Consider the following 16,490-nt stretch of genomic DNA (forward strand, 5'->3'; position numbering starts at 1 on the left):
GTGTAGACGAAGGAGGGAATGATGCAGTACCATGCTTACTCCCCTCACTTGAGGAATCATCTTGGGCATCATTGTCATTGTCACATAAATCACATTTATTTAAATGAGAAGGAACTCTGGCTTCCCCACATTCAGAACACAGTCTATCTGGTAGTTCAGACATGTTAAACAGGCATAAACTTGATAACAAAGTACAAAAAACGTTTTAAAATAAAACCGTTACTGTCACTTTAAATTTTAAACTGAACACACTTTATTACTGCAATTGCGAAAAAATATGAAGGAATTGTTCAAAATTCACCAAAATTTCACCACAGTGTCTTAAAGCCTTAAAAGTATTGCACACCAAATTTGGAAGCTTTAACCCTTAAAATAACGGAACCGGAGCCGTTTTTAACTTTAACCCCTTTACAGTCCCTGGTATCTGCTTTGCTGAGACCCAACCAAGCCCAAAGGGGAATACGATACCAAATGACGCCTTCAGAAAGTCTTTTCTATGTATCAGAGCTCCTCACACATGCGACTGCATGACATGCCTCTCAAAAACAAGTGCGCAACACCGGCGCGAAAATGAGGCTCTGCCTATGATTTGGGAAAGCCCCTAAGAATAAGGTGTCTAAAACAGTGCCTGCCGATATAATCTTATCAAAATACCCAGATTAAATGATTCCTCAAGGCTAAATATGTGTTAATAATGAATCGATTTAGCCCAGAAAAAGTCTACAGTCTTAATAAGCCCTTGTGAAGCCCTTATTTACTATCTTAATAAACATGGCTTACCGGATCCCATAGGGAAAATGACAGCTTCCAGCATTACATCGTCTTGTTAGAATGTGTCATACCTCAAGCAGCAAGAGACTGCTCACTGTTCCCCCAACTGAAGTTAATTCCTCTCAACAGTCCTGTGTGGAACAGCCATGGATTTTAGTAACGGTTGCTAAAATCATTTTCCTCATACAAACAGAAATCTTCATCTCTTTTCTGTTTCTGAGTAAATAGTACATACCAGCACTATTTTAAAATAACAAACTCTTGATTGAATAATAAAAACTACAGTTAAACACTAAAAAACTCTAAGCCATCTCCGTGGAGATGTTGCCTGTACAACGGCAAAGAGAATGACTGGGGTAGGCGGAGCCTAGGAGGGATCATGTGACCAGCTTTGCTGGGCTCTTTGCCATTTCCTGTTGGGGAAGAGAATATCCCACAAGTAAGGATGACGCCGTGGACCGGACACACCTATGTTGGAGAAATTGCCAATTAGTTGCAGAAAATTTTCCTTGGTCTAACATCATATAATTAGAAGGTAAAACTGTAGTAATAAAAAAAGGTGCATTACTCATAAGAATGTCTTACATTCATGAGTCACAGCTTTGCAGACTGGGAAAGGCTAATGGGCGGGGTACAATTTTTTTTTATCTCAGAGTCGGTCACCAATCAATGCTCTGCCACTCTGCTCCGTATTTGACAGTTCTCTTCAAATAACACTTAGCTCTGGTGGGACTGTGTCAAAGAAAAATTACACAGTGTAGCCAGAGCACAGTGCTGTTTGAAGACAACAGCCTGATGTGGAGCAGCGCTGTAAAGCGAAAAGCGCCAACAGTTCCTGCATGTCTCCCATTTTTTCTGCAGACGCTGCATTTTCTGCTATGACATCTTAGATCATAGAATGTTCTGCCTTGGGGGATACAAGTGTTAAGGTTAGCAAATATATGCTTAAAAACATACATTATGGTTGCTGTAACTATGATTGGTTCAAGCTTCATGTCACTTGTGTTCAGCATAAACTAAAACATCCTAGACTTTAGTGGTTCTTATTTAATACATTTTAACACCTTCATTGCACTGAATCGGAACTACACAAACTGAAGACACATTTGTAGCATTAAAGGAGTAATATAGAACAATGGCTTAACAAACCTCATTCACCTGTTCCACTGGCTCCTCCTGTGCAGTCATTTGATATTTCTTCATCCTTTCAAACACAGAATGATCAGCACACCCTCCCTGTGCTCCGTATTTATGAGGATACTCTGAAAGACAATAAATTAAAAAAAGGTCAAAGAGGTCACCAAAAAACATAATTTATGCTTACCTGATAAATTTATTTCTCTTGTGGTGTATCCAGTCCACGGATCATCCATTACTTGCGGGATATTCTCCTTCCCAACGGGAAGTTGCAAGAGGATCACCCACAGCAGAGCTGTTATATAGCTCCTCCCCTAACTGCCATATCCAGTCATTCGACCGAAGACAAGCAGAGAAAGGAGAAACCATAGGGTGCAGTGGTGACTGAAGTATAAAATTAAAAAATACCTGCCTTAAAATGACAGGGCGGGCCGTGGACTGGATACACCACAAGAGAAATAAATTTATCAGGTACTACAGAAATATGAAAGGCGCTGGGGAGCTGAGGGTTAATATAGATAAGTCAAAAGAAATATATTTGTAACTATTCGTGAATTTTGGAGAATTAAAGATTTGTTGTTTAACAAGGTTTGAATATGGGTGAATTTTATCACATATGTAGTAAAAACAGTTATTCATATAGCAAATTCCGTTAGGATAATTAACCCAACAACTAGGTAAAATAAACAAATGTGATTTAATAAAAAGATTTTGACATATAAAAAATACAGTAAAATACAGTTGTGGCCACAACTACAATAAAAAATAATATTTCGAAAACAGTATCAAGGATATACACAGTGAATGTGTTGTGTTTTTTTTGAATATTCCTTATAGGCTTTGGCCTGACAAATCGTTTAGAATTTATGATTTTGAACACTTAGTAGTGGAAATAAACATTTGTGCTGAGAAATTATATAATCAATAGTGAAGTGTAGTATTTGGTAATGCAGATATTTGAAAGTCTTATGAACGATAATCCTAAATTACTTAGTAATTCCGGTGGTGTTAGTGCTTTGTATCCAAACACTCATATGCTGATAGCACAAGATGTTACGGGTGATGTGAGGAAAAAAGTAATTCTTCAGTGTCAGATTTTTTTCAAAGTGATGCGATTTGTATCCAAAATAAAAGGTGACTTTTCTCAATACATTGTTACTTGTATCCAAGTGTAACTTTTCTAATGTGCAGTGTTGCTCCGATTATATGATATATACAGCTGTGTGTTGCGTGGGAAACGATAGTTGGTTCAAAGTCAGTTATTTGTATTCCTATGAACGAAGTGCAATAGATATGGCTTGAGACAGACTTACCTGGCTGCGCTCCCTGGCCGGCGTTGTCCTTGCACGGCGGAAGTACTCGCAGCCGCTTCACTGTCAGATGTAGCCCTGTTGATTCTCCGCTGGTTTCGTTAGATGTTAATGCTGCGTGATATTCCTCCTGTAGTTGGCAGCTGGCAACTGTCTTGGGATGGGTGAGTTGCAAACAACAACTAATCCACAGATACTTCTACGCGTTTCAGCACACTTGGTGCCTTTATCAAGATATTTTACTGTGGATTGTTTGTGGCCTTTTAAAGTGTTTTCGGTACCCGTATGTGGGACCCGTATGTAGGAAACATGGTCTTAAAGGTAGTTTTTTCGTTATTTCTAAACAAGACTTCTATGTTTAATAACAATATCAGTACTTAAAGGGACATTATGAATTTTCCTTAACTTAGAATTTCACATTTTTTGCTATTTGAATATTGTTTTGATTTCCTTTGTTAACCATCAATTCAAATATATTTGTTAAATAGAATAACCTTAAAATCAACTTTACTTGTATATTTTGGTTTATATACACTGAAAAATATCCGAAATAGAGGTGTAAAATCGCAAACAAATGGTATCATATCTATAAATCTGTTTAAATGTTTATAGTGTATATATGTAAGAGTTCTTACTATGCCTAAGTTATACTATTCAGAGGTTATAATCAATTTTGGCATATGTATCGGATATGTATCAGGTTGTTATATGGAATTAATTTTTATTTTTTAGATGATTTTATTTGAAAGGGGTGATGAGGACTAGTTCTATAATGCACCCTTCGTTTAAATGAAGGGATTGAGATCTAATTCTGCGTTGAGCCCTCCTGGTATTAGTGATGAAAAGTTTACTATCAATTCAGCTTCTACTAAGAGTAATTTTTGTTGTTGTATCCCCTCCTCTTTTAGATACTATTTTCCTAAGTCCCCAATATAGTAACCCTTTGGTGCTCTGATTGTGTTCTTTTTTGAAATGTAGGGATAGTTGGTGATCTTCAAAGCCTCTTTCAATATTATTCAGATGTTGTCTTATTCTATCTTTGACGGGTTGTCCCGTTTGGCCCAAATATTGTTTTTTGCATGGACATTGGATTAAGTAGACCACATTTGTGTCAGTACATTTTATGGTGTCTTTAATTTTCAATTTGAAACTAGAGTTTGTAGACTCAACCATTTTGCTCCTCTTACTAAATTTACAGGCTTTACATTTATGGCAAGGATAATAGCCTTCAAGATTATTCCCTAGAACATCTTTGTTCGATTTACCTTTATTATATTCACTAGGGGCTAGTATTGCCTTTAAATTTTTACATTTTCTATAAATGATTTTGGGTTTTGATTGTGCAATATCATTTAAAAATGGGTCTTTCTGGATATAATGCCAGTGTTTATACAGAATTCTTTTGACACTCTGGAAATCTGCGGTATAGTGGGTTATAAATGCTGTCTCATATGACTTAAGTACACCTTGTGGGGTGCTTCTGTCTTTTGTTGTTAATAGAACTTTTCTATCAGTTATTAATGCAGTATTATGTGATTTCTTTATCAATTCTTTGTCATAGCCTCTTTCAATGAATTTGTTTTCAAGGATAGTTGATTGTGTCTTGAAATCTTGTATATCAGAACAGTTTTTTCTAAGTCTCATAAATTGACTTTTGGGTATGTTGAGTTTCCAGAGATCGTTGTGGCAGCTATTGAAGTGTACATAGTTATTAGAATCTACTGGTTTGAAATAGGTTTTTGTTTTTATTTGATTTTCCATAATTTCAACTGTGATATCTAAGTAGTTTATAGATTTAGTATTGTATTCGTATGTGAAAGATAAAATCTAGAAATAGATTGTTGGAAAATATAGGGAAAAATATTAATGAGTACAAAGAAAAATTGATTAATCATATGGATGATCAAAGGATAAAAGAAAGGCAGAAAGAAATAATAACAAATATAACTAATGTAAGGAATAATATTCTAGAGACAAAATGGAGAAAATTTAAGAGAGATGAACAAGACTATTCAGAATCTTATACACCTAGCAACGCACAAACCAATACTACAAATTTAGATACAACTGAAAATATCACAACAGGAAATCTATTTAAGAAAGCAAATAAATCTAATACTAAAACATATGAAAATATAAATTCTGAAAAAAGAAATTGGAGATATCAGGAAGATTCATCATACACAAGACCTCCTCACAACTTCCATCATAAACCGACATACACAGAAAATTATCAGTATAGAAATCAATTTAGATATGAGAGACCCTACAATTATCACAATTACACTAATCACCATAACAATCAAAATGATTTTTTCAGAAGAGAGAGAACAGATAATTACAACTATAGAAACGATCATAATAAAAATTTCGAATATCGAAATGATTATAGAAATGACTATAGAAACGACTATAGGAATGAGAATAGAAACCAAGAAAGAAATTGGAATAGGACCAATTATAATGATAAGAGGCAACAAAATCAAATTTGGAAACAACAAGAAAACCCTACTCCATATAGAGGTCAGCAATCTAATACAGGGGATAATACCTATAATAGCAGGAAAACCAAACCTAACACAGAAACAAATAAACCACACATCACAGCCACACCTATCGAATTAGAGAATAGATTTAAACTGTTTGAAGACAATAATGAAGGCATGGAAAATTCCAACTCTTTTTTAGGCAAGGGCCCAGCCGCAGAGGGCACATCTTGGGGCACAAATACAGAACATTTCCCAGAGAGAAATTGGGTTCAAAAAGGAAAAAGAAGACTAGAGGAAAGAGAGGGAGAGGAAAACAGAATGGAAAAAAGGTGGAGATAGTCAACACTGCAGGGATTTTCAACCTTAGTAAAACAACTTTAAATAGAGAACAGGAAAAAGTCTTAAGCAAGGGACTTTCATTTGCACCCACTAGCAAATTAAATAAATTCAACACTCTTGTAAACATAAATCAATATGTAAGGAAACTTACTCTAAAAAGATATTTCATGAAAAATCCAATAGAAAACCAGATGAATAGGATACCCACTAATACTCTAAGAGATGCCTATAGACATACAGATTTGAAGGCAAAGTCTAACTTTTACCCAACCCAAGAAAAAGGAAAATATATAGAATTGTTTGAAAAAGCAGTTAAAGATGAAATTTATAAATACAATGGAAAAAAATCGGACTAAATTCAACTTAACTAAAAAAAGAAAACGACGTAATTAGGGAATTAAGTAATAACCCTGACATTATAATAAAAATGGCGGACAAAGGGGGAGGAGTAGTAATCCTAGATACTGCTGATTATGTGGAGGAAGCTAATAGACTCCTAAACGACAAAGAAACCTATATAAAATTAGACCTAAATCCAATTAAAGATATGATGTTAAAACTAGACGAAATACTATTTGAGGCAAAGAAAGAGAACATACTCAATAATAAAGAACTACAATTTATAAAACAATCCAATCATGTAACCCCTATATTCTACTATTTACCTAAAATACACAAATCCCTCAGTAAACCCCCAGGTAGGCCTATCATTTCAGGTATCAACTCTCTAACATCCAACCTTTCCCAGTATGTAGACAGATTTCTACAACCATATGTTAAAAAACTCCCTACACATCTTAAAGACTCTACACATTTTCTAAATATACTAAATCATATAATATGGAATGAGAACTTACTTCTGGTAACCTGTGATGTAAGTTCACTATATACAAATATCCAACATAATTTAGGAATCAATGCAGTGAAACAATTTCTTCACAATGATGACTCCATACCAATTCAACAATCAGACTTCATTCTCAAATGTATAGAATTTATTTTAAAAAACAATTACTTTAATTTCAATGGAAATTATTTCCTACAAAAAAAGGGAACAGCAATGGGTACGAGGTTTGCGCCCAGTTACGCAAATTTATTTATGGGTCAATTTGAACAAACTAATATTCTTGAAACCCCCTGGAGCGCAAACCTCGTACTCTTCAAGAGATATATAGATGACCTTTTCTTTGTGTGGGCTGGAGGTATAGACCTACTTATTTTATTCATGCAAGACCTAAACAATAACTTGTGGGGTCTCTCTTTCACATACGAATACAATACTAAATCTATAAACTACTTAGATATCACAGTTGAAATTATGGAAAATCAAATAAAAACAAAAACCTATTTCAAACCAGTAGATTCTAATAACTATGTACACTTCAATAGCTGCCACAACGATCTCTGGAAACTCAACATACCCAAAAGTCAATTTATGAGACTTAGAAAAAACTGTTCTGATATACAAGATTTCAAGACACAATCAACTATCCTTGAAAACAAATTCATTGAAAGAGGCTATGACAAAGAATTGATAAAGAAATCACATAATACTGCATTAATAACTGATAGAAAAGTTCTATTAACAACAAAAGACAGAAGCACCCCACAAGGTGTACTTAAGTCATATGAGACAGCATTTATAACCCACTATACCGCAGATTTCCAGAGTGTCAAAAGAATTCTGTATAAACACTGGCATTATATCCAGAAAGACCCATTTTTAAATGATATTGCACAATCAAAACCCAAAATCATTTATAGAAAATGTAAAAATTTAAAGGCAATACTAGCCCCTAGTGAATATAATAAAGGTAAATCGAACAAAGATGTTCTAGGGAATAATCTTGAAGGCTATTATCCTTGCCATAAATGTAAAGCCTGTAAATTTAGTAAGAGGAGCAAAATGGTTGAGTCTACAAACTCTAGTTTCAAATTGAAAATTAAAGACACCATAAAATGTACTGACACAAATGTGGTCTACTTAATCCAATGTCCATGCAAAAAACAATATTTGGGCCAAACGGGACAACCCGTCAAAGATAGAATAAGACAACATCTGAATAATATTGAAAGAGGCTTTGAAGATCACCAACTATCCCTACATTTCAAAAAAGAACACAATCAGAGCACCAAAGGGTTACTATATTGGGGACTTAGGAAAATAGTATCTAAAAGAGGAGGGGATACAACAAAAAAATTACTCTTAGTAGAAGCTGAATTGATAGTAAACTTTTCATCACTAATACCAGGAGGGCTCAACGCAGAATTAGATCTCAATCCCTTCATTTAAACGAAGGGTGCATTATAGAACTAGTCCTCATCACCCCTTTCAAATAAAATCATCTAAAAAATAAAAATTAATTCCATATAACAACCTGATACATATCCGATACATATGCCAAAATTGATTATAACCTCTGAATAGTATAACTTAGGCATAGTAAGAACTCTTACATATATACACTATAAACATTTAAACAGATTTATAGATATGATACCATTTGTTTGCGATTTTACACCTCTATTTCGGATATTTTTCAGTGTATATAAACCAAAATATACAAGTAAAGTTGATTTTAAGGTTATTCTATTTAACAAATATATTTGAATTGATGGTTAACAAAGGAAATCAAAACAATATTCAAATAGCAAAAAATGTGAAATTCTAAGTTAAGGAAAATTCATAATGTCCCTTTAAGTACTGATATTGTTATTAAACATAGAAGTCTTGTTTAGAAATAACGAAAAAACTACCTTTAAGACCATGTTTCCTACATACGGGTCCCACATACGGGTACCGAAAACACTTTAAAAGGCCACAAACAATCCACAGTAAAATATCTTGATAAAGGCACCAAGTGTGCTGAAACGCGTAGAAGTATCTGTGGATTAGTTGTTTGCAACTCACCCATCCCAAGACAGTTGCCAGCTGCCAACTACAGGAGGAATATCACGCAGCATTAACATCTAACGAAACCAGCGGAGAATCAACAGGGCTACATCTGACAGTGAAGCGGCTGCGAGTACTTCCGCCGTGCAAGGACAACGCCGGCCAGGGAGCGCAGCCAGGTAAGTCTGTCTCAAGCCATATCTATTGCACTTCGTTCATAGGAATACAAATAACTGACTTTGAACCAACTATCGTTTCCCACGCAACACACAGCTGTATATATCATATAATCGGAGCAACACTGCACATTAGAAAAGTTACACTTGGATACAAGTAACAATGTATTGAGAAAAGTCACCTTTTATTTTGGATACAAATCGCATCACTTTGAAAAAAATCTGACACTGAAGAATTACTTTTTTCCTCACATCACCCGTAACATCTTGTGCTATCAGCATATGAGTGTTTGGATACAAAGCACTAACACCACCGGAATTACTAAGTAATTTAGGATTATCGTTCATAAGACTTTCAAATATCTGCATTACCAAATACTACACTTCACTATTGATTATATAATTTCTCAGCACAAATGTTTATTTCCACTACTAAGTGTTCAAAATCATAAATCCTAAACGATTTGTCAGGCCAAAGCCTATAAGGAATATTCAAAAAAAACACAACACATTCACTGTGTATATCCTTGATACTGTTTTCGAAATATTATTTTTTATTGTAGTTGTGGCCACAACTGTATTTTACTGTATTTTTTATATGTCAAAATCTTTTTATTAAATCACATTTGTTTATTTTACCTAGTTGTTGGGTTAATTATCCTAACGGAATTTGCTATATGAATAACTGTTTTTACTACATATGTGATAAAATTCACCCATATTCAAACCTTGTTAAACAACAAATCTTTAATTCTCCAAAATTCACGAATAGTTACAAATATATTTCTTTTGACTTATCTATATTAACCCTCAGCTCCCCAGCGCCTTTCATATTTCTGTAGTTCCTAAATAAAAATTAATCAGACTAAGTTGAGAGATCTTAGTCTTATTTGAAAGGCTAAGAGGGTGAGATAGTGTCCAGACTTTTTTCTTACATTTAAATTTATCAGGTAAGCATAAATTATGTTTTCTCTTGTAAGGTGAATCCAGTCCACGGATCATCCATTACTTGTGGGATACCAATACCAGAAGCTAAAGTCCACGGATGAAGGGAGGGACAAGGCAGGTACTTAAACGGAAGGTACCACTGCCTGTAAAACCTTTCTCCCAAAAATAGCCTCCGAAGAAGCAAAAGTATCAAATTTATAGAATTTTGAAAAGGTATGAAGCGAAGACCAAGTCGCCGCCTTGCAAATCTGTTCAACAGAAGCCTCATTTTTAAAGGCCCAAGTGGAAGCCACAGCTCTAGTAGAATGAGCTGTAATCCTTTCAGGAGGCTGCTGGCCAGCGGTCTCATAAGCTAAGCGAATTATGCTTCTTAGCCAAAACGAAAGAGAGGTTGCCGAAGCCTTTTGACCTCTCCTCTGTCCAGAGTAGACAACAAACAAAGCAGATGTTTGACGAAAATCTTTAGTAGCTTGTAAATAATACTTTAAAGCACGAACCACGTCAAGATTGTGTAATAGACGTTCCTTCTTTGAAGAAGGATTAGGACACAATGATGGAACAACAATCTCCTGATTGATATTCTTATTAGATACCACCTTAGGTAAAAACCCAGGTTTGGTACGCAGAACTACCTTATCTGCATGGAAGATCAGATAAGGAGAATCACATTGTAAGGCAGATAACTCGGAAACTCTACGAGCCAAGGAAATAGCTACCAAAAAAAGAACTTTCCAAGATAAAAGTTTGATATCTATGGAATGAAGAGGTTCAAACGGAACCCCTTGAAGAACTTTAAGAACCAAATTTAAGCTCCAAGGCGGAGCAACAGATTTAAACACAGGCTTGATTCGAACTAAAGCCTGACAAAATGACTGAACGTCTGGCACATCCGCCAGAAGCTTGTGCAAAAGAATAGACAGAGCAGAAATCTGTACCATTAAGGAACTAGCTGACAATCCTTTTTCCAATCCTTCTTGGAGAAAAGATAATATCCTGGGAATCCTGACCTTACTCCATGAGTAGCCCTTGGATTCACACCAATAAAGATATTTACGCCATATCTTATGATAGATTTTCCTGGTGACAGGCTTTCGTGCCTGAATTAAGGTATCAATGACTGACTCGGAGAAGCCACGCTTTGATAAAACCAAGCGTTCAATCTCCAGGCAGTCAGTTTCAGAGAAATTAGATTTGGATGGTTGAAAGGACCTTGAAGTAGAAGGTCCTGTCTCAGCGGCAGAGTCCATGGTGGAAAGGATGACATGTCCACCAGATCTGCATACCAAGTCCTGCGTGGACACGCAGGCGCTATCAAGATCACCGATGTTCTCTCCTGCTTGATTTTGGCAATCAGACGAGGGAGCAGAGGAAACACATAAGCCAGGTTGAAGGACCAAGGCGCTGCTAGAGCATCTATCAGCGTTGCCCTGGGGTCCCTGGACCTGGATCCGTAACAAGGAAGTTTGGCGTTCTGGCGAGACGCCATGAGATCCAGTTCTGGTTTGCCCCAACGATGAATCAATTGTGCAAACACCTCCGGATGGAGTTCCCACTCCCCCGGATGAAAAGTCTGTCGACTTAGAAAATCCGCCTCCCAGTTCTCTACACCTGGGATATGGATAGCCGATAGGTGGCAAGAGTGAATCTCTGCCCATCAAATTATCTTTGAGACTTCTAACATCGCTAGGGAACTCCTAGTTCCCCCTTGATGGTTGATGTAAGCCACAGTCGTGATGTTGTCCGACTGAAATCTGATGAACCTCATTGTCGCTAGCTGAGGCCAAGCCTGAAGAGCATTGAATATCGCTCTTAGTTCCAGAATGTTTATTGGAAGGAGTGTCTCCTGAGTCCACGATCCCTGAGCCTTCAGGGAGTTCCAGACTGCCCCCCAGCCTAGAAGGCTGGCATCTGTCGTTATAATTGTCCAATCTGGCCTGCGAAAGGTCATTCCCTTGGACAGATGGACCCAAGATAGCCACCAGAGAAGAGAATCCCTGTTCTCTTGATCCAGATTTAGTAGAGGGGACAAATCTGTGTAATCCCCACTCTACTGATTGAGCATGCATAGTTGCAGCGGTCTGAGATGTAGGCGTGCAAACGGCACTATGTCCATTGCCGCTACCATTAAGCCGATTACTTCCATACACTGAACCACCTAAGGGTGAGAAGTGGAATAAAGAACACGAAATTTAGAAGTTTTGATAACCTGGTCTCTGTCAGGTAAATCCTCATTTCTACAGAATCTATTAGAGTTCCCAGAAAGGAAACTCTTGTGAGAGGAGATAGATAACTCTTTTCTTTGTTCACCTTCCACCCATGCGACCTCAGAAATGCCAGAACTATGTCCGTATGAGACTTGGTAATTTGGAAATTTGACGCCTGTATCAGAATGTCGTCTAAATAAGGGGCCACTGATATGCCCTGCGGTCTTAGGACCGCCAGAAGTGACCCCAGAACCTTTGTAAAGATTCTTGGGGCTGTAGCTAACCCAAAGGGAAGAGCTACAAACTGGTAATGCCTGTTCAGGAAGGCAAACCTGAGAAACCGATGATGATCTTTGTGTATCGGAATGTGAAGATAAGCATCCTTTAAATCCACTGTAGTCATGTATTGACCCTCCTGGATCATAGGTAGGATGGTACGAATAGTCTCCATCTTGAATGATGGGAATCTGAGGCATTTGTTTAAGATCTTGAGATCTAAAATTGGTCTGAAGGTTCCCTCTTTTTTGGGAACCACAAACAGATTTGAGTAAAATCCCTGTCCTTGCTCCTCCTTTGGAACTGGATGGATCACTCCCATAACTAGGAGGTCTTGAACACAGTGTAAGAATGCCTCTCTCTTTATCTGGTTTGCAGATAATTGTGAAAGGTGAAATCTCCCTTTTGAAGGAGAAGCTCTGAAGTCCAGAAGATATCCCTGGGATACAATTTCCAACGCCCAGGGATCCTGGACATCTCTTGCCCAAGCCTGGGCGAACAGCGAAAGTCTGCCCCCTACTAGATCCGTTGCCGGATAGGGGGCTGATACTTCATGCTGTCTTAGGGGCAGCAGCAGGTTTTTTGGCCTGCTTACCTTTTTTCCAGGTCTGGTTAGGTCTCCAGACCGACTTGGACTGGGCAAAAGTTCCCTCTTGTTTTGCATTAGAGGAAGTTGATGCCGCACTCGCCTTGAAGTTTCGAAAGGCACGAAAATTAGTCTGTTTGGCCCTTTTGGACCTATCCTGAGGAAGGGCATGACCTTTTCCTCCAGTGATATCAGAAATGATCTCCTTCAAACCAGGCCCGAATAGGGTTTGCCCCTTTAAGGGAATGTTAAGCAGCTTAGACTTTGAAGTAACGTCAGCTGACCATGATTTAAGCCATAGCGCCCTGCACGCTTGAATAGCAAAACCAGAATTTTTAGCCGTTAGTTTAGTCAAATGAATAATGGCATCAGAAACAAAAGAATTGGCTAGCTAAAGTGCTCTAAGCTTGTCAAGTATGTCATCCAATGGGGTCTCTACCTGTAAAGCCTCTTCCAGAGACTCAAACCAGAAAGCCGCAGCAGCAGTGACTGGGGCAATGCATGCAAGGGGCTGTAGAATAAAACCTTGTTGAATAAACATTTTCTAAAGGTAACCCTCTAACTTTTTATCCATTGGATCTGAGAAAGCACAACTGTCCTCGACAGGGATAGTAGTGCGCTTAGCTAGGGTAGAAACTGCTCCCTCCACCTTAGGAACTGTCTGCCATAAGTCCCGTGTGGTGGCATCTATTGGAAACATTTTCTTAAAAATAGGAGGGGGAGAGAACGGCACACCTGGTCTATTCCATTCCTTAGTAATAATTTCTGTAAACCTTTTAGGTATTGGAAAAACATCAGTGCACACCGGCACTGCATAGTATTTGTCCAATCTACACAATTTTTCTGGCACTGCAATTGTATCACAGTCATTCAGAGCAGCTAAAACCTCCCTGAGCAACACGTGGAGGTGTTCAAGCTTAAATTTAAATGTAGACATATTAGAATCAGGTTGAATCTTTTTCCCTGAGTCAGAACGATCACCCACAGAAAGAAGCTCTCCTTCCTCAGCTTCTGTATATTGTGAGGGAGTATCAGACATAGCTCTTAAAGCGTCAGTATGCTCTGTATTTCTTCTAACTCCAGAGCTGTCTCGCTTTCCTCTAAACCCAGGTAGTCTGGATAATACCGCTGAAAGGGTATTATCCATGACCGCTGCCATGTCTTGTAAAGTAAACGCTATGGGCGCACTAGATGTACTTGGCGCCATTAGAGCATGAGTTCCTCGAGCGGGAGTCAAAGGGTCTGACACGTGGGGCGAGTTAGTCGGCATAACTTCCCCCTCATCAGATTCCTCTGGTGATAAATTTTTTAAAGACAGAATATGATCTTTATTACTTAAAGTGAAATCAGTACATTTGGTACACATTCTAAGAGGGGGTTCCACCATGGCTTCTAAACATAATGAACAAGGAGTTTCCTCTATGTCAGACATGTTTATACAGACTAGCAATGAGACCAGCAAGCTTGAAAACACTTTAAATCAAGTTAACAAGCAAAAAATAAAAACGGTACTGTGCCTTTAAGAAAAGCAAATTGTCAGAATTTGAAAAACAGTGAAAAAAAGCAGTAAATCAAACGAAATTGTTACAGTGTGTATAATAAGCTAACAGAGCATTGCACCCACTTGCAAATGGATGATTAACCCCTTAGTTCAAAAAACGGATCAAAAAAACGATATAGACTTTTTTTTAACAGTCACAACAAACTGCCACAGCCCTGCTGTGGGCCTACCTTCCCAAACGACTTTGGAAAGCCTAAGAGCCCTTTAGAGATGTCCTATAGCATTCAGGGGACTCCTGGAGGAAGCTGGATGTCTCAGTCTGTAAAACTTACTGCGCAATAAAGCACTAAATTAGGCCCCTCCCACTCATAGTAAAACAGTGAAAAGCCTCAGGAAACTGTTTCTAGGCAAATTTAAGCCAGCCATGTGGAAAAAAAATAGGCCCCAATAAAGTTTTATCACCAAAGTATATATAAAAACGTTTAAACATGCCAGCAAACGTTTTATATTGTAAATCTATAAGAGTATTACCTCAGAAAGTAAGCATGATACCAGTCGCTATTAAATCACTGTATTCAGGCTTACCTTACATAAATCTGGTATCAGCAGCATTTTCTAGCATTTACATCTTCTAGAAAAAATTTTAACTGCACATACCTCATAGCAGGATAACCTGCACGCCATTCCCCAGCTGAAGTTACCTCTCTCTTCAGTTATGTGTGAGAACAGCAATGGATCTTAGTTACAACCTGCTAAGATCATAGAAATCACAGGCAGATTCTTCTTCTATTTTCTGCCTGGGACAAAATAGTACAACTCCGGTACCATTTAAAAATAAACTTTTGATTGAAGAAAAAAAACTAAGTTTCACCACTTCTCTCTTACTACCTCCATGCTTGTCTAGAGTTGCAAGAGAATGACTGGATATGGCAGTTAGGGGAGGAGCTATATAGCAGCTCTGCTGTTGGTGATCCTCTTGCAACTTCCTGTTGGGAAGGAGAATATCCCACAAGTAATGGATGATCCGTGGACAGGATACACCTTACAAGAGAAAAACCTTTGCCACTTAACTGATCACCTTTTGTTTACAAAGTGACCTAAAAATATATATATCTCTCCCTCCCTCCCTATCTCCCTCTCCCTCCCTCTCTCTCCCTCCCTCTCCCTATCTCCCTCCCTATCTCCCTCCCTCTCTCTCCCTCCCTCTCCCTATCTCCCTCCCTCTCTCTCCCTCCCTATCTCCCTCCCTCTCTCTCCCTCCCTATCTCCCTCCCTCTCCCTCCCTCCCTCTCCCTCCCTATCTCCCTCCCTCTCCCTCCCTCCCTATCTCCCTCCCTCTCCCTCCCTCCCTATCTCCCTCTCCCTCCCTCCCTATCTCCCTCCCTCTCCCTATCTCCCTCCCTCTCTCTCCCTCCCTCTCCCTATCTCCCTCCCTCTCTCTCCCTCCCTCTCTCTCCCTCCCTATCTCCCTCCCTCTCTCTCCCTCCCTATCTCCCTCCCTCTCCCTCCCTCCCTCTCCCTCCCTATCTCCCTCCCTCTCCCTCCCTCCCTCTCCCTCCCTATCTCCCTCCCTCTCCCTCCCTCCCTATCTCCCTCCCTCTCCCTCCCTCCCTCTCCCTCCCTCCCTATCTCCCTCCCTCTCCCTCCCTCCCTATCTCGCTCTCCCTCCCTCCCTATCATCTCTCGCTCTCCCTCCCTATCTCGCTCTCCCTCCCTCCCTATCTCGCTCTCCCTCCCTCCCTATCTCCCTCTCCCTCCCTCCCTATCTCCCTCTCCCTCCTCCCTATCTCCCTCCTCCCTCCCTATCTCCCTCCTCCTATCTCCCTCCCTCCCTATCTCCCTCCCTCTCCCCTCCCTCCC

General features: G+C 38.7%; 1 protein-coding gene across 2 annotated transcripts in view; it reads right to left on the reverse strand.

Annotated features, from left to right (window-relative positions):
- ADAM10 (ADAM metallopeptidase domain 10) overlaps nucleotides 1–16,490 on the reverse strand; it is an 853,517-nt gene that overhangs the window by 309,649 nt on the left and 527,378 nt on the right. Inside the window, exon 5 of one of the 2 annotated variants that reach the window (XM_053717527.1) lies at nucleotides 1,930–2,033. In XM_053717527.1, coding sequence (XP_053573502.1) covers nucleotides 1,930–2,033 — 104 coding nt within the window. Of the gene's footprint in view, nucleotides 1–1,920; nucleotides 2,034–16,490 lie in introns of both variants that reach the window. The other variant, XM_053717526.1, reaches the window with a different exon arrangement.

Source organism: Bombina bombina, chromosome 6 (assembly GCF_027579735.1).
Source record: "Bombina bombina isolate aBomBom1 chromosome 6, aBomBom1.pri, whole genome shotgun sequence".
Lineage (NCBI taxonomy): Eukaryota > Metazoa > Chordata > Amphibia > Anura > Bombinatoridae > Bombina > Bombina bombina.